Here is a 12251-nt window from a genome sequence, read left to right on the forward strand (position 1 = left end):
GAGAGAGAATAGAGTCTAACACTACTCCACGGGTGTCAACCTGAGCAACTAGAAGGATGGAGTTGCCGTTCAGGGACAGGGAAGACGGCAGGAGTAGAAGATGTGCAGAATGCATGTTCCATGTGCAAGACCTGACAGACCTTTCTAGTCAGGTGTCAAACAGGCAGCGGGATGCACAAGACTGGAGTTGAGGGAGAGAGCTGGGACTTGCTACCATTCTAGCAAGTTGTCTTTAATGCCATGTCGCCAGGCGTGTGAGTGTAACTGGAAAGGAGACACCAGGGTCTGGCCCTGGGGAGGTCCAGCATTCAGCAGCCAGGGAGATGGGAAAGAACCAGCCAGGGGGACCTCGAACGAGTGGCTGGTGAAGCAGCAGGAATGGAGGAGAGCCAGGCGGCAACGTGGGGTGGGAGGGACGACTGAATTTCAGTTTCACCACCGCCAAGCTAGGTAAGAGGAGGCCTGAGCACCGACCACATGAATAAGCCACATGGAGGGCCCAGACAAGAGCAATTCATACCCATCGGATATCTGCTGACTGAATAAAAGTATAAAAGAAAGAAAGTTGAAGTGGCAAAATTACTTTTATTTCCATTTTCTTTATCAATACCATAATACAGTTTGTTCACTAAGCAATAATTCTAATAGCGTAAAAAGAAGTCACATCCAGGATTGGTTCAAGATGGAGGAGTAGAAGGACGTGTGCTCACTCCCTCTTGCAAGAGCACTGGAATCACAACTAACTGCTGAACAATCATCGACAGGAAGACACGGGAACTCACCAAAGAAGATACCCCATATCCAAAGACAAAGGAGAAGCTGCAATGAGGTGGTAGGAGGGGTGTAATCATGATAAAATCAAATCCCATAACCGCTGGGTGGGTGACTCACAAACTAGAGAACAATTATACCACAGAAGCCCGCCCACTGGAGTGAAGGTTCTGAGCCCCACGTCAGGCTTCCCAACCTAGGGGTCTGGCAACGGGAAGAGGAATTCCCAGAGAATCAGACTTTGAAGTCTAGCAGGATTTGATTGCAGAACTTTGACAGGACTGAGGGAAATAGAGACTCCACTCTTGGAGGACACACACAGAGTAGTGTGCACATCAAGACCCAGGGGGAAGGAGCCGTGACCCCACAGGAGACTGAACCAGACCTACCTGCTAGTGTTGGAGGGTCTCCTGCAGAGGCAGGGGCAGGCTGTGGCTTACCCTGGAGACAAGGACACTGGCAGCATAAGTTCTGGGAAGTACTCCTTGGCATGAGCACTCTTGGAGTCCACCATTAGCCCCACCAAAGAGCCTGTAGCCTCCAGTGCTGGGCTGCCACAGGCCAAACAACCACCAGGGAGGGAACTTAGCCCCACCCATCAGCAGACAAGCAGATTAAAGTTTTACTGAGCTCTGCCCACCAGAGCAACACCCAGCTCTATCCACCACCAGTCCCTCCCATCAGGAAGCTTGCACAAGCCTCTTAGATAACCTCATCCACCAGAGGGCAGACAGCAGAAGCAAGATGAACTAAAATCCTGTAGCCTGTGGAACAAAAAACACATTCACAGAAAGATAGACAAAATGAAATGGCAGGGGATGATGTACCAGATGAAGGAACAAGATAAAACCCCAGAAAAACAATTAAGTGAAGTGGAGATAGGCAACCTTCCAGAAAAATAATTCAGAATAATGATAGTAAAGATGATCCAGGACCTCGGAAAAATAATGGAGGCAAAGATCGAGAAGACGCAAGAAATGTTTAACAAAGACCTAGAAGAGGGCTTCCCTGGTGGCGCAGTGGATAAGAATCTGCCTGCCAATGCAGGGGAAACAGGTTCAGTCCCTGGTCTGGGAAGATCCCACGTGCCGCGGAACAACTAACCCTGTGTGCCACAACTACTGAGCCTGTGCTCTAGAGCCCACGAGCCACAACTACTGAAGCCCGCGTGCCTAGAGCGCATGCTCTGCAACAAGAGAAGCCACCATGATGAGAAGCCCGAGCACTGCGATGAAGAGTAGCCTCCGTTTGCTGCAACTAGAGAAAGCCCATGTGCAGCAACGAAGACCCAACGTAGCCATAAATAAATAAATAAAATTTTTTTAAATTAAAAAAAACAATTCAAAGACCTAGAAGAATTAAAGAACAAACAACTAGAAGAATGAAAGAACAAACAAACAGAGATGAACAATATAATAAATGAAATGAAAAATACACTAGAAGGAATCAATAGCAGAATAACTGAGGCAGAAGAATGGATAAGGGACCTGGAAGACAGAATGGTGGAATTCACTACTGCAAAACATAATAAAGAAAAAAGAATGAAAAGAAATGAAGACAGCTTAAGAGACCTCTGGGACAACATTAAATGCAATAACATTTGCATTAGAGGGGTCCCAGAAGGAGAAGAGAGAGAGAAAGGATCTGAGAAAATATTTGAAGAGATTATAGTCAAAAACGTCCCTAACATAGGAAAGGAAATAGCCACCCAAGTCCAGGAAGTGCAGACAGTCCCAGGCAGGATAAACCCAAGGAGAAACACACCAAGACACATAGTAATCAAATTGTCAAGAATTAAAGACAAAGAAAAATTATTAAAAGCAACAAGGGAAAAACAACAAATTACATACAAGGGAACTCCCATAAGGTTAACAGCTGATTTCTCAGCAGAAACTCTACAAGTCAGAAGGGAGTGGCACGATATATTTAAAGTGATGAAAGGGAAGAAACTACAACCAAGATTACTCTATCTGGCAAGGATCTCATTCAGATTTGACGGAGAAATCAAAAGCTTTACAGACAAGCAAAAGCTAAGAGAATTCAGCACCACCAAACCAGCTCTACAACGAATGCTAAAAGAGCTTCTCTAAGTGGGAAGCAAAAGAGAAGAAAAGGACCTACAAAAACAAACCCCAAACAATTAAGAAAATGGCAGTAGGAACATATATATTGATAATTACCTTAAATGTGAATGGATTAAATGTTCCAACCAAAAGACACAGGCTTGCTGAATGGATACAAAAACAAGACCCATATATATGCTGTCTACAAGAGACCCACTTCAGACCTAGGGACACATACAGACTATAAGTGAGGGGATGGAAAAAGATATGCCATGCAAATGGAAATCAAAAGAAAGCTGGAGTAGCAATACTCATATCAGATAAAATAGACTTTAAAATAAAGAATGTTACAAGAGACAAGGAAGGAAATTACATAATGATCAAGGGATCAATCCAAGAAGATGATATAACAATTATAAATATATATGCTCCCAACATAGGAGCACCTCAATACATAAGGCAAATGCAAATGCTAACAGCTATCAAAGAGGAAATTGACAGTAACACAATAATAGTGGGGGACTTTAACACCTCACTTACACCAATGGACAGATTATCCAGACAGAAGATTAATAAGGAAACACAAGCTTTAAATGACACAATAGACCAGATAGATTTAATTGATATTTATAGGACATTCCATTCCCAAACAGCAGATTACACTTTCTTCTCAAGTGCACATGGAACATTCTCCAGGATAGGTCACATCTTGGGTCACAAATCAAGCCTCAGTAAACTTAAGAAAACTGAAGTCATATCAAGCATCTTTTCTGACCACAACGCTATGAGATTAGAAATCAATTACAGGGAAAAAAACATAAAAACCACAAACACATGGAGGCTTAACAATACGTTACTAAATAAGCAAGAGATCACTGAAGAAATCAAAGAGGAAATCAAAAAATACCTAGAGACAAATGACAACGAAAACACGACAATCCAAAACCTATGGAATGCAGCAAAAGCAGTTCTAAGAGGGAAGTTTATATCAATACAATCCTACCTCAAGAAACAAGGAAAATCTCAAATAAACAATCTAATCTTACACCTAAAGGAACGAGAGAAAGAAGAACAAACAAAACCCAAAGATAGTAGAAGGAAAGAAATCATAAAGATCAGAGTAAAAATAAATGAAATAGAAACAAAGAAAACAACAGCAAAGATCAATAAAACTACAAGCTGGTTCTTTGAGAAGATAAACAAAATTGATAAACCTTTAGCGGGACTCATCAAGAAAAAGAGGAAGAGGACTCAAATCAATAAAATTAGAAATGAAAAAGGAGAAGTTACAATGGACATTGCAGAAATACAAAGCATCATAAGAGACTATGACAAGCAACTCTATGCCAATAAAATGGACAACCTGGAAGAAATGGACGAATTCTTAGAAAGGTATAACCTTCCAAGACTGAACCAGGATGAAATAGAAAATATGAACAGACCCATCACAAGAAATAAAATTGAAACTGTGATTAAAAATCTTCCAACAAATGAAAGTCCAGGACCAGATGCCTTCACAGGTGAATTCTATCAAACATTTAGAGAAGAGCTAACACCCATCCTTCTCAAACTCTTCCAAAAAATTGCAGAGGAAGGAACACTCCCAAACTCATTCTACAAGGCCATCACCCTGATACCAAAACCAGACAGAGATACTACAAAGAAAAAGAAAATTACAGACCAATATCACTGATGAATATAGATGCAAAAATCCTCAACAAAATACTAGCAAACAGAATCCAACAACACATTAAAAGGATCATACACCATGATCAAGTAGGATTTATCTCAGGGATGCAAGGATTCTTCAATATATGCAAATCAATCAATGTGATACACCATATTAACAAATTGAAGAATAAAAACCATATGATCATTCTCAATAGATGCAGAAAAAACTTTTGACAAAATTCAACACTGATTTATGATAAAACCTCTCCAAAATGTGGGTACAGAGGGAACCTACCTCAACATAATAAAGGCCATATACGACAAACCCATAGCAAACATCATTCTCAATGGTGAAAAACTGAAAGCATTTCCTCTAAGATCAGGAACAGGACAAGGATGTCCACTCTCACCACTATTATTCAACATAGTTTTGGAAGTCCTAGCCATGGCAATCAGAGAAGAAAAAGAAATAAAAGGAATCCAAATTGGAAAAGAAGAAATAAAACTGTCACTGTTTGCTGATGACATGATACTATACATAGAAAATCCTAAAGATGCCACTAGAAAACTACTAGAGCTAATCGATGAATCTGGTAAAGTTGAAGGACACAAAATTAATGCACAGAAATCTCTTGCATTCCTATACACAAATGATGAAAGCTCAGAAAGAGAAATTAAGGAAACAATCCCATTCACCATTGCAACAAAAAGAATAAAATACCTAGGAATAAACCTACCTAAGGAGGTAAAAGACCTGTACTCAGAAAACTATAAGTCACTGACGAAAGAAATTAAAGATGACACAAGCAGATGAAGAGATATACCATGTTTGTAGATTGGAAGAATCAATACTGTGAAAATGACTATACTACCCAAAGCAGTCTACAGATTCAATGCAATCCCTATCAAATTACCAATGGCATTTTTTACAAAACTAGAACAAAAAAATCTTAAAATTTGTATGGAGACACAAAAGACCCTGAATAGCCAAAGCAATCTTGAGGGGAAAAAATGGAGCTGGAGGAATCAGACTCTCTGACTTCAGACTATACTACAAAGCTACAGTAATCAAGACAATATGGTACCAGCACAAAACCAGAAATATAGATCAATGGAACAGGATAGAAAGCCCAGAGATAAACCCATGCACCTATGGTCAACTAATCTATGACAAAGGAGGCAAGGATATACAATGGAGAAAAGAAAAGTCTCTTCAATAAGTGGTGCTGGGAAAACTGGACAGCTACATGTAAAAGAATGAAATTAGAACACTAACACCATGCACAAAAATAAACTCAAAATGGATTAAAGACCTAAAAGTAAGACCGGACACTATAAAAGAGAGGAAAACATAGGAAGAACACTCTTTGACATAAATCACAGCAAGATCTTTTTTGACCCACCTCCTAGAGTAATGGAAATAAAAACAAAAATAAACTAATGGGACCTAATGAAACTTAAAAGCTTTTGCACAGCAAAGGAAACTATAAACAAGACAAAAAGACAACTCTCAGAATGGGAGAAAATATTTGCAAATGAATCAACAAAAGATTAATCTCCAAAATATATAAACAGCTCATGCAGCTCAGTATTAAAACAAAACAACCCAATCAAAAAATGGGCAGAAGACCTAAATAGACATTTCTCCAAAGAAGACATACAGATGGCCAAGAGGCAAATGAAAAGCTGCTTAACATCACTAATTATTAGAGAAGTGCAAATCAAAACTACAATGAGATATCACCTCACACTGGTTAGAATGGGCATCATCAGAAAATCTACGAACAACAAATTCTGGAGAGGGTGTGGAGAAAAGGAAACCCTCTTGCATTGTTGGTGGGAATGTAAATTGATACAGCCACTATAGACAACAGTATGAAGGTTCCTTAAAAAAACTAAAAATAGAATTACCATATGACCCAGCAATCCCACTACTGGGCATATACCCAGAGAAAACCATAATTCAAAAAGACACATGCACCCCAATGTTCATTGCAGCACTATTTACAGTAGCCAGGTCATGGAAGCAACCTAAATGCCCATCAACAGATGACTGGATAAAGAAGATGTGGTACATATATACAATGGAACTCAGCCATAAAAAGGGTCATTTGTAGAGACGTGGATGGACCTAGAGACTGTCATACAGAGTGAAGTAAGTCAGAAAGAGAAAAACAAATATCGTATATTAACGCATATATGTGGAATCTAGAAAAATGGTACAGATGAACTGGTTTGCAAGGCAGAAATAGAGACACAGATGTAGAGAACAAACGTATGGACACCAAGGAGGGAGAGCGGGGGAAGGGTGGTGGTGGTGGGATGAATTGGGAGATTGGGATTGACATATTATACACCAACATGTATAAAATAGATAACTAATAAGAACCTGCTGAATAAAAATAAATAAATAAATAAAACCAAAAAACCAAAAAAAGAAGTCACATCCGACCCCCACTCTACACTGTGTGCTTCCAGAGGGCAGGACTCACTATGTTTTATCTGTGTCCCAGAACCTAGAACAATACCTTGTACTACCAGACACCTAGTAATGGTTACTGAACTACACTGAGCTGAATGGAAGAGTTAAGGGAAGTACTAATGAAATGACTTTCCTGATTTAGCAACTTCAAATTATTTGGGGGTAAAAGACATCCAAATTAAAGGAATAAATGAATCCACACGCAGCCCCCAAACTGGACTGCACATGCAAGGCACACTCACCTGCCACCATGCTAGATTTCAGCCAGCCAGGAAGAAGTCTTCTACTGTCCCACGACTGCTTGACAATACAGCCTTAAAAAAAGGGGTGGTGTTGGGGGGAATCCAAGAAACCAAACTGCTTCAAAGACACAGGTCTCACAAACAGATGACCTTCACTTATGGGTAAATGTCCTTTGCAGAGATCCCATTTCCCCTTCATTCTTTTTAGGAACAGAGGTCTCTACCTGCTGAGTTAGAGGAGGGCCCACGGTCTCTCCCAGCTATGAGATCACATGGGCCTGTCCATTTCTCTACACTAGTGTGAAAATAATATTGCTTTATTTTTTCCCCCAATAGTTAACCAGTGCATGGTTCCCAGCAGAGTCTTGGAGATGAGTGGTTCAGCGAATGTATCAATTGACTGGGAATGGCAAAGCTGAACACCAGCCTAGCTTCTTCCGGGAGAGCAGTCACGTTGCCAAGACTATGATGTCCTCCCAACGCACCCAAGGGCTCTCTCCTCAGGTCCCCAGCTCTGATTCCCAGACTCCAGTACAGTCAAAAGATATTCCTGGGGATTTCCTGGATTGCCTAGGACTAGCAGGACCCACGGATGACCACTGGTTGACAAAAAAGTGTTTCTGTGGGAGAAGTGAACTTATTACCACCATCTGGGGTATCTGCCTTATAATGGAGTCCTTTCACATCATAAAGCTTTAAACCAAAGAACAACTCTAAATCAGACACATTAAGTTAGTCTCATTTCATCCATTCACTAAATATTTATCAAGAGCCCATTATGTTCAGAGCTGACCTTTCTTAAGGAAGGTATCAGCGGTATGTAGGGAGAGGTGCATTAGAACTTTTAAAAGGAATTTACAAAATGTTCTAAGATGAATAAAATCACTCTGTCTTCCCATTAAAGAAAGAACCAGACAGGAAGAGAGGAGGTCCTGGGAAGAGGGTGGTTATGCACATGTCCCTGCCTCCTCCTTCCTCCCTGCTCTTTCTGGAATAATCCACCAACCACAGCAGCCAGGCTGCTGGGGCAGAAGGTGCATCCACCACTTTCTCAAAGATCTCGGGGCTGAGACTGATAACAGAGGAAACAAACAAACAAAAGCGTAAGGTTTTTTCCCCTTTAACACCCTGCAGGAGCCAAGGCACCAGCAACAAAGAACAAGATTTCCTTGTGGGGGCTCAGCGGTCAGAAGCTGATGAAGGATTTCAGGAGTCCCATCTGTGCAAACGTGGGCAATTCTGTTCAGTGAGAAAAGGGTGGTTTGCTTAAGAACCAAAAGAAAATAAAGCTAGACTCCTTTATCACATTATATGCAAAAGGAAATCCCAGATGTTCTGGACATTTAAATTTCTTTTTAGCTTGCAGGATCTTAGTTCCCTGACCAGAGATTGAACCCGGGCCCTCAGCAGTGAAAGCACGGAGTCCTAACCACTGGACTATAAGGGAATTCCCTAAATATTTTTTAAAACCTATAAAATATTAGAAAAAATTTTAGAATAGTATTTGTACAATGTTGAAGTGGGTAAAAACTTTCCTAAGCAAGCCAGGAAATCTAGATGCAAAGGAAAAGAGAGACAGTAGACTTCTTCAAAGTGAAAACAAATCAGATGACAGAGAGAAAACAGTAACAGAGTCTAGAGCAGCGGTTCTCGACCAGGGGTGATTTTTGCCCCACTCCTCCAAGGGACATGTGGCAATGTCTGGAGACAGTTTTGGCTGTGAAGGGGCAGGACTTGGAGATACTTCTAAGCATCCTATAATACACAGGACAGACCTCCCACAACAAGGAATTATCTGGTCCCAAATGTCAGTAGTGCTGAGGTTGAGAACAACTGCTCTAGAAAATGAGAGTTTAGGAAAAACATATTGGCAACTCAAATGACAGACAAGGTGATAAAAGCAAAGTCGAACAACTCAATTCATAAATGGGCACATAAACTGGCTATTCAACAGAAGAGGAAGATCAAAGGACAACAGGCTCACAAGAATATGGTCAATCTCATAGGAGGCTGAGTCTGGAAAGCGCAAATCAAAGCTGCAGTAACATACCACTACTCACTCATCACCCTGGGACCCCCACAAAAATTAAATTAGTAGTAACAAACCAGGCTGGTGAAGGCCTGGGGAAAGAATGTGCTCATATGCTGCTTGTGAGAAATGTAAATCTCAACAAGCTTTGGGGATTGCCATTTAGTGATATCTGCTAAAATTTCAAGTAAACACACCCTTCCAACCCAGAAATTCCAATTTCGGGAATCCATGCTACACAGCTTAAAAGCACCAACACATTAAAAACAACAGCAGCAACAAAGACCCAATGCAGCCAAAGATAAACAAATAAATAAATATATTAAAAAAAACTTATTAAAAAACAACAACCTGGCAGCAATCTAAGTGTCATGAGTAGGGAAGAGCTGAATCACACACGTGTTTGACTATTGTGTATCTAATAAAAACATGAGCTAGGACTTCCCTGGTGGTGCAGTGGTTAAGAATCCGTCTGCCAATGCAGGGGACATTGGTTTGAGACCCGGTCCAGGAAGATTCCACGTGCTGCGGAGCAACTAAGCCCGTGCACCACAACTACTGACCCTGAGCTCCAGAGCCCGCAAGCCACAACTACTGAGCCCGTGTGCCACAACTACTGAAGCCCACATGCCTAGAGCCTGTGTTCTGCAACGAGAAGCCACTGAAATGAGAAGCCCGTGCACTGCAACAAAGAGTAGCCCCTGCTCGCCACAACTAGAGAAAAGCCCGGGTGCAGCAATGAGGACCCAATGCAGCCAAAAATAAATAAATAAATAAATCTATTTATTTAAAACAAAAAACCATGAGCTAGATCTCTATCTATAGACCTGAAGGACTCCACATCATGTAGTAACGGAAAAACGCAAACTGCAGGGTAATGTGTATCATACGATCACATTTTTTGTAAACACAAAAACGCAAAACCTTTACCTATGCGTCTGTGTAAGCACTGAGAAGGGAGGAGGCACACACAGGCCCTGGGTACCTCAGAGGGATGGGAATGGCTGAGGGAGGAACCATAACTCCTCTAGACAGTTATGCATCTCCTCACTTCTTACAGTGAGCATGTGATTAAAAACAATATACGAGTTTTAAAAAGGACCAAAGGAAAAATAACAATACAAAGAAGGAAAAAGATCAAAGCATTCTGGATAACAGCACATGTTTTATGGCTCCTAGAAGAGCAGAAGGAACAGTAGGTTTCCTTTGGAAGCGGCCGGATGGCTTACGGGTCCTCAGACCTTGGCCACACCTAGGCCCCAACTAGACCCGGAAGAAGGTTGGGTGGGGGCTTCCTAATTCAGTGAGAGCAGCTGGGGGAAGGATCCCAAAGTGCCCACTACTCAGAGCCCGGCCTGGGCCACCTAGAAGGATGTTTCTCATAACTGAGACCAATTTGAAAAAAATCGTTTGTTTGAATGATCTGGATAAATATCAACACCTCCGACTTCTTTTCAGTTGGGAGAGATACGAAATTCTCTTAAGAGGATGGAGACCATAGTTCCATTACTCTATCTGCCCACTCACAGCATGGTAAACACTCAAAAGGCTGTCCAGTGATCTTGCTTTGAAGGACCAGATTCTGCACAGTAAGATCCTGCTTGTGACCTGGTGAAGCGCCCCGAAGTAAAGGTCACATGGGCATGAAAGCCTCAGCTGGGTGGGGGCAGCCCGCAATGAACTCTCCCACTAGCTAGCGAATGGTGCGCTGTCACCAGATACTCTTGCTTACGAAGCAGGCTGAGGAGAGGCTTCTGACGGTTAACAGCTTAGCCGAGGGGCGATACCATGACACAGGCCAAAGGCTTTCTACCTGCCCTCGGGCTTTTCACTGCCTGGCCCTGGGGAGTATAGTTACGAGACACCTTTGTGAGTGCCTACAGGTTAAGTGCTAGCGCGCAGATGGTAGTAAAGGAGACCCAGTTGCCACCCTACTAAGAGAACCTTATACTAGAGTAGAATATATAAGCGCCCAATTCAAATTCGAAGTGAACACTTAGGGCCCTAAATTACATGTGACCTTTGAGGTCTTGTTTGCTGGGCAGTGGTTATGCTCATGCGTCAGATCAGGCAGCTCTAGGTTCGAATCTGCACTCCATCATTCCCTTGTGGTTACTTGACCTCTTTGAACCTGTTTCCTCATCTGTAATCCACAGCCTGGTTGTGAAAATGTGACACACTTAAAGCACTCAGCACAGACCAGGCACTTTAGCGCCGAAGGATGGGTAATTGTCACTATTGCCACTACCATCACGACGATCGATCAGAACAACGACCCCATATTACACACGGCTTGGGTTCCAGGCGGTGGGCACCTGGCAGCCTGACCTGTTTATTTGTGGGGTGGGGAGGGAAGATGGGCTTGGACGTGCCCTTACTCTCGGTAGGGAGCAGGTGGCGCAGGGAGGGTGGAGAGGTCCCGGCTGAGGGCTGTGCAGGGGCGGGAACGAGAGGGATGTGAGGTGGGGATCAGGTGACAGGCAGGTGAGGATCGAACCCATCTGGTGTCCAGGCCTACCCCCCCAGCCCCCGGGCCCCACGTACCCACAGCGCGATGCCCAGGACCAACACCGTACAAAACTACCACCAGGACGTCCAGGGCACTACTGGCGGTGAAGCCATGAGCAGTCCAGGCGAAGCCATACCACGGGAAGCCCATGGCGGCGCGCCCGGGCGGGCAAGCGCCGCGCGCTTCCGGGAAGCGGCAATGGCCTCCGTGGGGCCCCAGGGGCGCGGCCGCGGGGAACCCTGGGAACAGCCCCGGGGCAGCCTGGGAGCTCCGGGCAGGCCTCGCGCGGCCCAGTTCCCGCATCCGGGGCTCCGCTGCACGAAGGCCGCCGCCATCACCGCCAGTCCCGGCACAACGCCGTCCGTTTGGCGGTCGGAATCGCTTTGCCCTGGACGGAGAGCTGGTCGCGGCGTGGGTCTGGGTCGAGGCTACCGGGGCAGCACCCGTGTCTTTACGAACGAACCACATGAAACCTGAGGCGGAA

The 12251-nt window shown here is 43.3% G+C and overlaps 1 protein-coding gene across 1 annotated transcript in view; it reads right to left on the reverse strand.

The window, feature by feature from the left end:
- The window catches only part of LOC137204052 (sodium/glucose cotransporter 1-like), a 62155-nt gene extending 50238 nt beyond the window's left edge, over positions 1-11917 (reverse strand). Inside the window, 3 exon segments of the mRNA XM_067701384.1 lie at positions 7230-7301; positions 11803-11830; positions 11832-11917. Of these exon segments, the coding sequence (XP_067557485.1) occupies positions 7230-7301; positions 11803-11830; positions 11832-11917 (186 nt within the window).
- Positions 11918-12251: the final 334 nt, after the last annotated feature.

The sequence above is a fragment of the Pseudorca crassidens genome, chromosome 12 (assembly GCF_039906515.1).
Source record: "Pseudorca crassidens isolate mPseCra1 chromosome 12, mPseCra1.hap1, whole genome shotgun sequence".
NCBI lineage: Eukaryota > Metazoa > Chordata > Mammalia > Artiodactyla > Delphinidae > Pseudorca > Pseudorca crassidens.